The sequence below is a fragment of the Lactuca sativa genome, chromosome 5 (assembly GCF_002870075.4).
Source record: "Lactuca sativa cultivar Salinas chromosome 5, Lsat_Salinas_v11, whole genome shotgun sequence".
In the NCBI taxonomy this organism is placed as follows: domain Eukaryota; kingdom Viridiplantae; phylum Streptophyta; class Magnoliopsida; order Asterales; family Asteraceae; genus Lactuca; species Lactuca sativa.
The window spans coordinates 252,722,693-252,736,362 of NC_056627.2; the positions used below are offsets into that span (position 1 = coordinate 252,722,693).

The 13,670-nt window shown below is 33.7% G+C and overlaps 2 protein-coding genes across 4 annotated transcripts; both read left to right on the plus strand.

Annotated features, from left to right (window-relative positions):
• The first annotated feature begins 1,876 nt into the window (after window positions 1-1,876).
• Window positions 1,877-8,426, plus strand: LOC111899532 (potassium transporter 7). Its single transcript, XM_023895375.3, has 10 exons — window positions 1,877-2,399; window positions 3,418-3,646; window positions 3,803-4,051; window positions 4,166-4,216; window positions 5,243-5,503; window positions 5,594-5,646; window positions 5,781-5,895; window positions 6,741-6,995; window positions 7,081-7,603; window positions 7,672-8,426. The coding sequence occupies exons 1-10, from the start codon at window positions 2,094-2,096 to the stop codon at window positions 8,237-8,239; spliced, it is 2,610 nt and encodes an 869-aa protein (XP_023751143.1). The 5' UTR covers window positions 1,877-2,093; the 3' UTR covers window positions 8,240-8,426.
• Window positions 8,427-10,022: 1,596 nt separating this feature from the next.
• On the plus strand, window positions 10,023-12,769 carry LOC111899533 (probable E3 ubiquitin-protein ligase RHC1A). Of its 3 annotated transcripts, none has more exons than XM_023895376.2 (2): window positions 10,023-10,178; window positions 11,743-12,769. In XM_023895376.2, exon 2 carries the CDS (start codon window positions 11,788-11,790, stop codon window positions 12,622-12,624), a length of 837 nt encoding a protein of 278 aa, XP_023751144.1. In that variant the 5' UTR covers window positions 10,023-10,178; window positions 11,743-11,787; the 3' UTR covers window positions 12,625-12,769. The 3 variants fall into 3 exon arrangements, with proteins under 3 accessions (XP_023751144.1, XP_023751145.1, XP_023751146.1); XM_023895377.3 differs by having other exon boundaries at window positions 10,034-10,239; XM_023895378.2 differs by lacking the exon at window positions 10,023-10,178 and adding an exon at window positions 10,251-11,614.
• Window positions 12,770-13,670: the final 901 nt, after the last annotated feature.

Sequence of the window (13,670 nt, forward strand, 5' to 3'; positions counted from 1 at the left end):
AGAGAAGATAGGGAGGGTAATTGAGGGGTTGATATTTGTTTTTTTTTATTTTTTAAATTATAAAAATAGTAAAAGAAACATAAAAAATGTAAAAATCAAATTAAAAGGTTATCTTGGTCTTTTCATTTATATTTAATAGAAAACTAACGGTGTTAGTCATAAGTGTTAGACATCTGAGCCAATAACTAAATTGTTATATACTTGAATTAATAGCATAATCCTTTTGGGTTGCCCTCAAACCTAGTAATAAATTATTAATATATTATAAGATTAATATATTAATTAGAAATACTATTATTTAATTAATAATTAACCAAAAATTAATTGGAATTAAATTTTGGATTAATTGAATTAATTAAAAGTAGAAGGACTAAATGTGACAATGCTCAAAAGTTGAGCATTGAAGAATTCCAGAACCTTCTCATAAAGGGTACGGTTTTGGAGGAGGGTTCTAGGTTTCTTGAAAGCCTTAGGGAGCAAGAAAATGAATAAGAATTATCCAATGAAACTTATCTTATCATAGCTTCTTTATCCATCTATATAAACCCCTTATGAGATCATAATTTCGGCCATCCCATTCCAAGAGCATTAGAGCCAAAATTCATTCCATTTTCCACTCTCCTCCAAAGTATTATATTGTGAAATTACTTGATTACAAATTTATGTCTAATAACTAGTTTTTTTTTGGTCGGAAAATAACCGAATTCACAATTTTAATAGTTATTTTATCATAAATTTTAAAAAAATAACATTTCTTTTTTAAATTTATTTAGAACGGCTAATACACACATTCATCATCTTACTCCTAAATCTACATCTTTTGTCTCCATCAAGACTAAAACCCTCAACCTTTGGCCGTTAACTTCTCATAGTGTTTGGCTATAAACCATTTGGTAACACTTTGTTTATTTTATTATTATTTTATCTTTTAAGATTATTGTAATTTATTGCTTGATATGTATATGATCACAAAAATAATATAGATTACCTTATAAACCAACTTGTAAGACTGTGTTTAGCGTGTCAAAAAGTAGTTGATAAACTAATTTATAAGTTAGTTTTTTTAAAAAACTACTTAGAGTAGTTTTTCAAAGCTTTTTAAATTTTAGTTTTTCAGAAGCTTTTTAAATTTTTTTGAATATACTCTTATTTAATTATCAAACAAATATTTTTTCTAAATGTCATTTTATATATACTTCAACTATCTTATCAACTAGTTTCTACCAAACATCCTTTTTTTTATCAAATAGTTTATAAATTAATAGCTAGCTTTTCAACTAAACCGTCGAGAATATACTATACTTAGGTTATCCGGAGTGGGTATGAATCCACACGTGAGTTTTCTATGTGGCATACATGTGACACACTAACTCACCGGTGGTTTGGCTATGAAGTGACTTCTAGTGGATGGGAAGACAGAACAAGACGCGCCTTTTGATTGGTTCATTCATTTTTTCCTCACAATTTTTGTCATTCTCGGTGAACACCATTTTCACAACCTGGTTCGTTGGTTGTAGAATAGTAAAATACTTGACACTGAGAGAATGTTTGACTTAGCTTTTCACAGCCAAAAGTCCTTTTTGGAAAAGAAAAAAAAGCAAAAGATATTTGGCAAACTAGTTTTTTAAGCTACTTTTGAAGTTTTTACATAAGAAAAAGAAACTTTTTGGAAAAGTCAAGGAAATCCTGATTTTTTATAACTTTTTCAAAAAGGACTTTTTGGAGTTTGAAAAGCTAAGTCAAAATTGACTTGACCGAAGGTTTGGACATACAGCCTTAGCTTTTTAATAAGCTAGTTACCAAACGCAACCCACTATACCAAAATGTGGTCATTTTAGTTAGTAGCATAGAAGTTAGTATTCTAATCTATAAAAAATTCAAAACACAACCATCAACCCAAGTACCTTGATTTGACCCAATCGATACACCAGGCCTAAACTCCCCTGGATGTAAACGAGGAAAAGTCAATTGATTCAAGAACAACCATCAACCCAAGTCCCAAGAGTAAACAAAATCCTCTAAGTTTTGGTTCAATCAACTGCAAAAATGGAGTTGCAGCAGTCAGAGTATTCTCGTTGATCGCTTATGTTGCAATGGAAAGACATAAAAAGCTAGGCAAGAAGATGGTAGAAGAGGAGGAATCACTGAGATTGAGTACAAGTAAGGGGAACGGGGGATTAAGTTCCATGGATTCAATTGAATCCTACCGGTGGGTGTTTCAAGACGAGGATGATTCGGTGGTCGATGATGATGGAGACGACGATTTGCCGTTACGGAATGGCATGGATTCGGAGGATGAAGATAATGCTGACCACAAGTTGATTCGGACTGGGCCGCGGATTGATTCATTGGATGTAGAAACTCTTGAGGTCTCAGGTGGTCAGAGGAATGATCTGGAGGTATGTTTATGGATTTCAAACTGTAGTGGTTTCGATCTTAGCTAATCCAACTAATCTTCGTTCTTATACTCCAACCTCTTGATTGGTATAACTTTCTTACTTTAACTATAGTTGAAGTACTACAATCGCAAACTTTAGTAGAAATTGGAAAACGTTGGCCTTACCTTAATATTCAAACCTGATCTATCTTGTTAGAATGGAGTGTGTAGGTATATCTCATATCCAATGATAAATATATTCAAGTGGTTTGGACGTATTAAGTTGAAGTTAAAGTGAAGTAAATTAAAATAAAGTTTCCATAAGTAGCTGCTTTAAGACGTGAATGAACATACAAAACCCCTCTAGTATACATGTAGTGCATTTATTATCTTAACTCATGCTCCCGAGACAAAGGTATAACCATATAAGTTATGTGCAGTTGTCCAAGTATTCATATTTTTGGTAGAAGGGATAGTAGTATTCATTTGAAGAACTGCCAAATTAGTCAGGGGGTTTGGAGGAATCAGAACCTTTACATTAAATCAATGATGCAAATTGCAAAATACTTGTGTAGGTTTAGCTTCTAGGCTTCTAGCAATTATTAATCACTTCACCATGTTTGATTTTCTTGGTGTTTATCTTCTGCATACCAAGAATAAGTTGAGATAAGAGGATAACCCAATCTGACTTCAAAGCACTTTATCTCTTTTACTTGTTTTGTTTCATCATATTAGTGATCAACAGATCATCTCCTAATAGATTAAGGAATACTCAAGAGTCAAGATTCTTATAGCATCATTACAGGACTAAGTTTTTGATCAATTTAAGCAGACAAATTGTAAAGGTTGTATTTAATTAACTTTCAAATATCCAGATTGCTATAATATGTTGATTGGCACTCAGTTATCAAGAATATAAATTATTTTCTTTGATGGGCTATAGAAAACCATTCTATATGAAGTCTGCAATTATTAAAAGGTTAATAACAAACCATGATGATCAGTCTCTGTGACTCTAAATCCTTAAATTGTATTTGCAGGATGTTACTTTTAGAAAGAGTGTTAAGCTAGCTTTTCAAACACTCGGGGTTGTTTTTGGGGATGTTGGAACAAGTCCACTGTATACTTTCAGTGTAATGTTCAGCAAGGCTCCAATAGAGGGAAATGAAGACATTATTGGAGCATTATCCCTTGTTATATATACCCTAATTTTGATCCCACTAATCAAGTATGTCCTCATTGTTCTTTTAGCAAATAACGATGGTGAAGGTAAGTTTTATAGACTAAATGAAAGAAATAGCAAAGTACTTTGATATATATATATATATATATATATATATATATATATATATATATATATATATATATATATATAATATAATATAATATTTGTATTATAGCATGGAATTTTCATGTATGTTGCAGGTGGAACATTTGCTTTATACTCACTTATATGCAGGCATGCTAAGGTGAGTCTACTCCCAAATCAGCCTGCTTCTGATACACGCATATCAAGCTTCAAGCTTAAGGTTCCATCTGCAGAACTTGAGAGATCATTGAGAATAAAGGAACGCCTTGAAGCTTCATTGGGACTTAAAAAGCTTCTTTTAATGTTGGTCCTTGCTGGCACTTCCATGGTCATAGCTGATGGGGTTGTTACCCCTGCAATGTCAGGTTTTTTTTTTTACAACTTTTCTTTTCTTTTCTCTTTCAAAGATCTTGATACTTAATCTTCTTTCAAGAAATGTTTTTGAATTTTAATTTTCGGTATATATTTTTGTTCTGCAGTAATGTCTGCAGTTCGTGGTTTAAAGGTTGGAGTTCCTATGTGTGAGGAAGGTAATATGATACCTACTACTATTACTTATGGTCCCAATAATAAAGACCTAAAAAAGATTTGGATAGTGTTTGGTATGCAGTAATTGAAGAGGGATTGGAATGGAGCATTGAGTTGGAATGAAAAAAATCATGTTTGTTTGCCACAAGGGAATGGAATGTGATTCCTTCTCCTTGGCTGATTCTCATTCCATAGGGGAGGGGTGTATTTTCTTTTTTCATAAAGGAATGGAATGATATATTATAAATAAAAATTATTTTTATTTTGATTTATATCATCTTCAATAACACTGATATTTTCATAAAATTCAAAATTCCATTTTTTTTTTCATTTTCCAAAAATAACTACAAATATTTGTTTATTACAAATCTTTGAGTAAATTACTGAAATCGTCCCTGTGGTTTGGTCAAAATTTCACGTTTGGTCCCTAACTTTTTTTTTTTGCACTCGGATCGTCCCTATGGTTTGATTTTGTTGCGTTTTTCGTCCCTGTGGCTTGATTTTGTTGCATTTTTCATCCCTTACATACATAAAGTTAGGGACCAAACATGCAACTTTTACCAAACCATAGGGAAGAAACGCAACAAAATCAAACCACAGGGACGATCCGAGAGCAAAAAAAAAGTTAGGGACCAAACGTGCAATTTTGACCAAACCACAGGGACGATTTCAGTAATTTACTCCAAATCTTTTTTAAGATTTCTCTATTTAATTTTTTATATTTTGCGAACACTTTGTTTAAATGATAGATATTTTTTTTTCACTATATGAAATATATTTATATGCAGCTTTATTTAACGATATATCTTTATTTGATTAAAGTTTACTATTTTTAAAACATGTTTTAATGACTAATTCAAGCCAACCAAACATGGCAATCGAATGTATGATCGATTCCATTACCTTGCTCATTCCATCCTCTGTGATTCCATTCCATCATACCAAACGTATCCTTGGGTAATGTTATATTTTAAGCAACATATTATGAAAACCTTTTGATTTGGTTTATTGTTTTGACTCTACTGCAGATCATGTGGTGATGATTTCAGTTGCATATCTTATTATTTTGTTCAGTGTACAAAAATTTGGAACAAGTAAGATTGGGCTTGTTATTGGGCCAGCCCTATTTGTATGGTTTTGCTCTTTGGGGGGCATTGGCATTTACAACCTTGTGAAATATGATAGCAGTGTCTTGAAGGCGTTTAATCCTCTTCACATCTATTACTATTTCAAAAGGGATTCAACCAAAGCTTGGTATTCTCTAGGTGGATGCCTACTCTGTGCAACTGGTAAATCCTTATATACTCATTAATACCAATCTACTTGTACCATATAAAATGCAATTTTTTTCATTTTTTTTTTCTGGTTGTGTGCTTTAGGTTCAGAAGCAATGTTTGCAGATCTTTGCTACTTTTCTGTGACAGCTATCCAGGTAAGGCAACATGTTGGAATTATTAAGAGAGTTTTGTTTTGTTTTTTTTTTTTAACATGATAAATAGTTGTGTAATTTTACATATTTTGTTATGTGGGTATACTTTATAATTTATATTGAATCTAATTTTACAGCTTATTTTCGCTTTCCTTGTACTTCCATGCCTTATGTTGGGTTACTTGGGTCAAGCTGCCTACCTGATGGATAACAACAGTGATGCACAACAGCCTTTCTTTTCTTCTATCCCATGTGAGCCTATTTTATCTGTTCACTTCTTTCTGCATCAAGGGTCTGTTTCTTTTTTTCTTTTCCTACTCCTTAAGATCTGTATGGATAAAGTGAGTAAATGGATAATGATGTCTTTTTGGATAAATTGTTGTATACATAAAGTCTGTTCATTTTTTGGACCAAATGAACTGTCCGGATATAAGTAAATGACATTTTTACCCTTCTGCATAAAATTGATGTTATATAACAGATGACTATTATTTAAAAACTCTTATAATTCACAGTTTATTTTATATAAATAATAATACAAATGTAATTAATATTCAGTTGCAATCTGTTGATATAGATTTATGGATCTTATAACCATAATTTATAATCAATTCAAATTACTCATAATTTATAAGTATACACATATATTTAGTGTTCATTGGATGATTGAATTGAAAAATACAATGCATGAATTTGTAGTTGTACAAGTGAACATTTTATGTATTCCGCTATAGTTTTTTTAATGCTTTTGCAATATATAGATTAATATTAAGATTAAAAAATAAATATTTTTATAAATTTGATTATGATTCATGCCAAGAAGGAAGAACATGAGAGAAGTTGGTAGGAAAAAGGATGGGTAACAAGGTAAAGGGTTAATGTCCTAATACAACATAAAGTCAGGTTTTTTGGCTTAACTAATTAAGTCAGTTCATCCAGAATAGATTAAGTAAAAAAGAAACAACCATATATAGCTCTGTCCAGATTAAGTTAAAAAGAAACAGCCATATATGCTATATAATAGCTTATCAGATTATGTGATGTGTGTGTGTGTGTATGGGTTATTGGCTTATGGTTGGTGTATTTTGTGGTTGCAGATGGTTGTTTTTGGGTAATGTTCCTGATAGCTAATATTGCTGCATTGATTGCTTGTAGAGCAATGACAACAGCAACTTTCTCATGTGTCAAACAGTCAATAGGCCTTGGTTGTTTTCCTCGCCTCAAAATCATCCACACCTCTCGCAAATTCATGGGTCAGATTTACATTCCAGTTATCAACTGGTTTCTCTTGGCTGCTGCCCTTCTTCTTGTCACTTTCATTGCAAGCACTGATGAGATTGGAAATGCATATGGTATGCTATGCTATATTTATCTTCCAAAAATTTCACATCTCTCTTTAAATATATACTATAAATTTTATAGTATAAAATAATACAGGAGTTGCTGAGGTTGGAGTGATGATGATGACCACTGTCTTGGTAATCCTCGTAATGCTTCTCATATGGCAGATCAACATCATTCTGGCCATGTCCTTTTTTGTCATTTTCCTTGGTTTGGAGTTGATATTCTTGTCATCTGTTTTATGGGGTATCAAAGATGGAAGCTGGCTCATACTGGTGTTTGCTATGATTGTATTTTTCATAATGTATATATGGAATTATGGTAGCAAGCTGAAACACGAAACAGAAATGAAGAAAAAAATGTCAATGGATGTAATGCGTCAGTTGGGTAGTAACCTTGGAACTGTGAGAGCTCCTGGAATTGGATTGCTTTACAATGAGCTGGCAAATGGCATACCTACTATCTTTGGACAGTTTCTTGCCACTCTGCCAGCTGTCCATTCCATGATTATCTTTGTCTGCATAAAATATGTCCCTGTTCCTTCTGTCCCTCCTACTGAGAGATTTCTTTTTCGTCGTGTCTGCCCTAAAAGCTACCACATCTTTCGTTGCATTGCCAGGTCAGCATCTTTCATTCAACCAACCTTGTTGCATTGCCATGTAACATCTTTTTTTTTTTTTTTGACAGATATGGGTACAAGGACATTCACAGAGAGAATCACCAGATATTTGAGCAGCTACTGATCGAAAGCCTGGAGAAGTTCATTCGCCGGGAAGCAAAGGAACGGTCATTGGAAAGTGACGGAGATGACGATTCCGATTCCGGTTCCAATTCCGATTCCGAGTCTAAACGGGTTCTCATTGATACAAATGGGAGTTTGTATTCACTAGGCGCCCCTCTCTTGTCAAAAAACCGAAACAAGACCAAAGCCGCCACCGTAATCACGGAAGCAAGCACTTCGCGACCACGTGAACCGGAACCGGAAACGGAAAAGGATTCCGGTAGCAATTCCAATTCCGTTCAGGACAAGAGTCTAGAGAATGAGCTTGCGGTTTTACGTATGGCTAAGGAATCAGGGATAGTTTATCTTCTGGGGCATGTGTCTATTAGGGCACGAAAAGATTCCTGGTTCATTAAGAAATTGGCCATAAATTATTTTTATGCTTTTTTGAGGAAAAATTGCAGGAGGGGGATTGCAACTTTAAGTGTGCCACACACACGTCTCATGGAGGTTGCCATCACTCACATGGTTTGATTCTAATTCTGCACTGTTTGCCAATTTGTTATGTGTATTTTTGGATAGGGTTAAGTTTTTCTTACTCAATTCGTGTAACAAGTATAGTTTGTTTTGGAGATGATTTAGTTGTAATTTGAGGGGCTAAAACCCAGAAAGAAAACATTGTCTTTGTATTTTTTTTGAATATATCAAACAATATTGTGTATTTAGTTTGGGGCAGAAACTAAGAAGAGAATATTTAGATATGTTTTTTAAAAGTTAAATATAGAATGTTTATATGAGACATTATTATGTATTCGATGTTGTGGGATGAGGAGTTTATTACATTAAGGAAACATGAATGTGCTCCTATATTTTAAGATTCTTTATATGCGTATATTCTTAAACATTTACCATCGATTACCTTATGTTCTAGCTGTTGATTGACGACTAAAAACTAGCTGAAATAAAAATAACTTTTAGAAAAAATCAGTATAAAACTAATGATAAACTAGTTGGAAAATATAGAATCACAAAAAAGAACGTATTAAAGATTTATTAAATATTATAAGACAAACTTGTAATATATTTTATTAATTTAAAGTAAGTAAAAGAGTATATTACTATGCATTTTATTAATTTAAAGTAAGTAAAAGAGTATATTACTAAAATCGTATATGTGGTTTGGTTAAAATTATGCGTTTAGTCTATTTATTTATTTCACTCGGACAATCCTTATGATATTTTTTTGTTACAACTTTTGTCCCTATTAGATATAAAAAGATTATTCTACCATTCTATATTTTTTTTTCATTTATTTATTTTTATAAAATTATTTTTGTTAATACTTAATCAGATGGGTCATACCTACCCACACCTAAGACTCATCATAATCACTCTTGAACATCTTCTTTCTACCCTTTAAACTAAAGGGAGTGGGGGCGCCAAGCCCACTCGCCAAAAGCTTGACATGAACAAAACACCACCCCCTTCACCATATTAAGCAATGTTCTAAGAAGAGCTTGCTAGTTCACTAGCGAGAAGAGAGAGAAGAAAAGATTCTTTGGAGTTGGTTGCCATTGGTCCTTTTGTATTTGCTTTCTTTCTTTTTTTTTTTTCCTAAAATCAGAAGGCTTTGATTGGTCATCTTTTATTTACATTTTTGTTTTAATTTTTTTCTCAAAATCTAAGTGTATATATTTTCTATGACAAAAGATTAGGTGGAAGAAAAAATATGATATGACATGTCTTATTATTTTTTTTAGCATGTGTCACCATTCCCTATAGTCTTATAAGCTCTCACAAACACATAAGTCTAGCAAACATAGAGAACCAACAAACACTACATGCCACCATCACCCACCAAAACACCTACACCACCACCATTGTCATGCACTTCCTCTTCCTAATTCTCTTCTCCACCAATCATCACCTCTATCGATCACCACCACTCACCTTGGTAACCACCACATGCATCAAATCAAATGAAATCAAAACTAAAAGCAAACTTGATGAAAATAACCATAGCAAAAATATAAAAAAAATGTCTAGTAAGGATGAAATAGTTTTTTTTTTTCTATGTATGACTAGGACGAAAATAATAACAAAAAAAATCATAAAAATGGTACCAATGCATTAAAAGAAGATAAAGATTAAATTTATAATTTTGACAAAACCATAAAAATAATACGAATAATAATAATAATAATAATAATAATAGCATAGACTAAACGTGTAATAGTTTACTCGATAATAAATAAAGCTTAGTAGTAGTTGGTTGGTGGGTTGAAGGTCCGGCCCGTTTGGCGGGTCAACAGCAATCCTTATCGGAACTTTGGGAGACCGCATAATCATTTCCAGTCAAACAAATTCTTGGTCTACGTCGACTCCACATCATTCATTCCCACTGTGACCTTCGCCTAATTCAAGTGTCCACCGCCATGAACAACATCATCATCATCCTCATCGTCTAGGTTAGGTAAGACTAATTCTGTAGAGAGTTTTATTCACTTTGTTTCTATCGAGCGTCCAGTAATCAGGTTTTTCTTTTTTCTCGATTGATTCTCTTACGTCGTTTGATTGCTATGATTGTTATAGTTTATTCAGTGGTATATACGGATCTGAAGTCTTTTTAGTGAATTTTAGATTCAATGAGATTAGGAATTTCTTGTGATAATGGATAGAATTGTGTGATTTGGTTTCCATGGATTTAGTCTTGAAAATTTGAATTCGATGTCGAAATTTTTTTCCCTTGTTACTGTTTTGATTTGTTTTTTCTCATCATTTTCTTCATTGACTTCTGTACAAAACTTATCGTTATTTCACAAAAATTAAAACATGATTGTATTTGTGGTAGACAGTATAAAATATGGACGCCAGCAATTTTGTGTGTTGATGAAAGCTCAATCCGAAATTAAGGATGTAATTAAACTGGATTCATCTATTAATTTCTTATGGTCCAAAATAGGAGTCATTTAGCAAATGTTCAGAAGATCAAGGACACATGCAGATATGAGTAGTGAACTTGAACACTTTGTGTCTTTTACTCCAAATATAATATCTGTTTTGGGGAAGAAATGAAAATCCAGATATTAGTAGTATTATGTTTGGACTTAGGAGTTTGTTTTATCTGAAAATTGATGCTTCTATCACTCAACTGGGTAAGATATAGAATATCACAAATGTTTAACTTGGATGACAATAGTTGACAGATAGTTAGAACAAAGTTACTTGTTGTGCATGTAACGATTTGCTACAAATTGTTATCGTAGTTATGCTTGGGAATCTTCATGTCACAACTTTTCTATTAAATTCACATTCTGTATGTATACAAATCCGAATTATGTATAAGCTCTTTTAATGAACAAATGTCTGTATGGTTATAAAAGTTAATATAAAATAAGATTAAAGCAAGGATTTATAAGCTTTCCTCTCCCTTCTACAACTTTTTATGACAAAACTCAAATTCCTTTCTTCTTCTATTCTGCTTGCAAGTGGGGACGAAACTTATTCTCACTTTATGAAAGAAAAACGCTATATATACACAAGGGTGGTTTTGTTTTTTTTTTTTTAATCCCCCTTTCATTTTGGGAAGTAAGTTCTGAAAGGAAAGTTCTCAGATACTCTCTTTTTCTTAAAAACTTATAGACAAGGGAATTTGAGCTTTATCTCTTCTGTTTCTGTGATAGTGGCCTGTTCTTGTCAATAGGCAAACATATTACATCCCATCATCATTCTTGTTGTTTCCTTTTAAGTATACTTTTACTTAATTATCATCTCCACTTTTTCTTCTTTCCATCAGATATTCCTCTATATCTTTGTATAGATAAAGTTTCACACGGGTAGTAGTCTCCATATTCACTTTGTTTGGCAAGAAATTGTTATACACACGAAAAGAATCTTTTCAGACACAGGGTATATCTAATCTACTACGTATTTCAGAATAAACGCTGCACCTTCGTTATATGCCTTTTTTTTTTTGTTTAACATTACAGAACAAAAAAATCAAACAACCATCTTACCCTTACACTATACAAATGCAGAATACTTTTGGTTTTTGGATTTGAGACTCTAATTCTGCACAAGCAATGTCAAGTGGCAACAATACACATTGGTGTTACCAATGCCAACAACCAGTCCGGCTTCGGGGTCGTAACCCAGTATGCCCGTACTGCTCCGGTGGGTTCGTGCAAGAACTGAGCGAAGTGGTCGAGCCCGGTCCACAAGACATCGGGACCGGGCCCACTCACTCGCACGAACCGTCCGAGTACGGTTTCATGGAACCGTACCCGGACCCTAGGAACAGAATCATGGATGCTTTTGCTGAATTAATCAGACAAAGAATGTCTGGAAGAAACCCTAATTTTGATGTTAGAAGAAGATCCGAACAGAGTCATGGTGTGGTTCCATGGTTCATATTTGATGGTCAAGCCCCGGCTCGGATGTCGGCTAATGACCGGTTTGAGTTCTTTTTTAACGGTGCACCGCCGGGCCCACGGCGGTCTAATGTTAGTAATATTTTCATGGGGCCGGGGTTGCAGGAACTGATTGAACAGCTTACGGTTAATGGTGGTGGGGGTAGTCAGGGCCCACCACCAGCAACCCGGTCAGCGATTGATTCTATGCCAACTATTCGGATTAGTAATAGACATTTGAACACGGATTCTCATTGTCCGGTTTGTAAAGATAAGTTTGAGTTAGGGTCGGAGGCTAGGCAAATGCCGTGTAACCATATTTACCATTCTGGTTGTATTGAACCGTGGTTGGTTCAGCATAATTCTTGCCCGGTTTGTCGGGTGGAGTTGCCGGCTCATGGGATGAGTAGGGGTAGCAGCAGTGGTGGTGGTGGTGGAGGGGAGGAGAGTGGCGGACATGGCCGAGGAAGGAGGAGTCCGTTATCGTTTTTGTGGCCTTTTCGCTCGTGAAAGTTGAAGTGAAATGAAACAATCAAGTGATTTGTCTGATATAGTTATTAAGTTTTGTTGTATGTGTTGGTGTTGGTGTTGGTTTTGGGTGTTTTTGTATGTGTATGTTTGGTTGATATATATATAATGATGTTAAATTTAATCACATCTTCGCATGTGTTGTGCTGTGCGTGTGAATATGGTCATATATATATATATATATATATATATATATATATATATATATATATATATATATATATATATATATATATATATATATAGCTCTGGGATTTTGAATGTTGGGTCTAGTAACTTGTGAGTTGATGCTAGGAATGGCAATGGGGCGGGTTCGGGGCGGGGCATGGATTCCCAAACCCGCCCCGATAACTTTCGGGTATCTTATCGGGGCGCCCCATTGGGTTTCGGGTTTCCCCGTCGGGTTTCGGGTATCTTATCGGGTTTACAACAATTGATAACGAAATCTTTATTCTCTTTTAGGGTACCCCAATGTCTTATAAAATATACATGTTCTAGCAACTCTTTTAAATTAAAAACATGATGCATCACTTTAATAAAATAAACTGGACGTTATATTAAAAATTATTTGATTTAAGTTTTGTTTAATATATCAAAACACATAAAAATGATCATTAACACTAGATTGTTAATAACTAAAAAAATTGTCCACAATAAGTATTTTATATTTGAAGGCGTACAATTAACCGCAAAAATTTTTAAACATTATATATATATATATATATATATATATATATATATATATATATATATATATATATATATATAATCGGGGCGGGGCGGGTCGGGGCGAGGATAACCCACTCCCTGCCCCGAACCCGATAAAAAACCCGATAACGACCCGTTACCCGACCCGAAATGATCGGGTTTCGGGTTTCCCATCGGGTTCGGGCTTTTTTGCCATCCCTAGTTGATGCCAAAGATTGTCAAACCAAGTACTTCATATGTTTAAAAATAAGTTGTTCACGTCACTTCGATGTCAGGAGGGGTAACTAGCTAGATATACTTTTTGTTCAAATAATACCAAT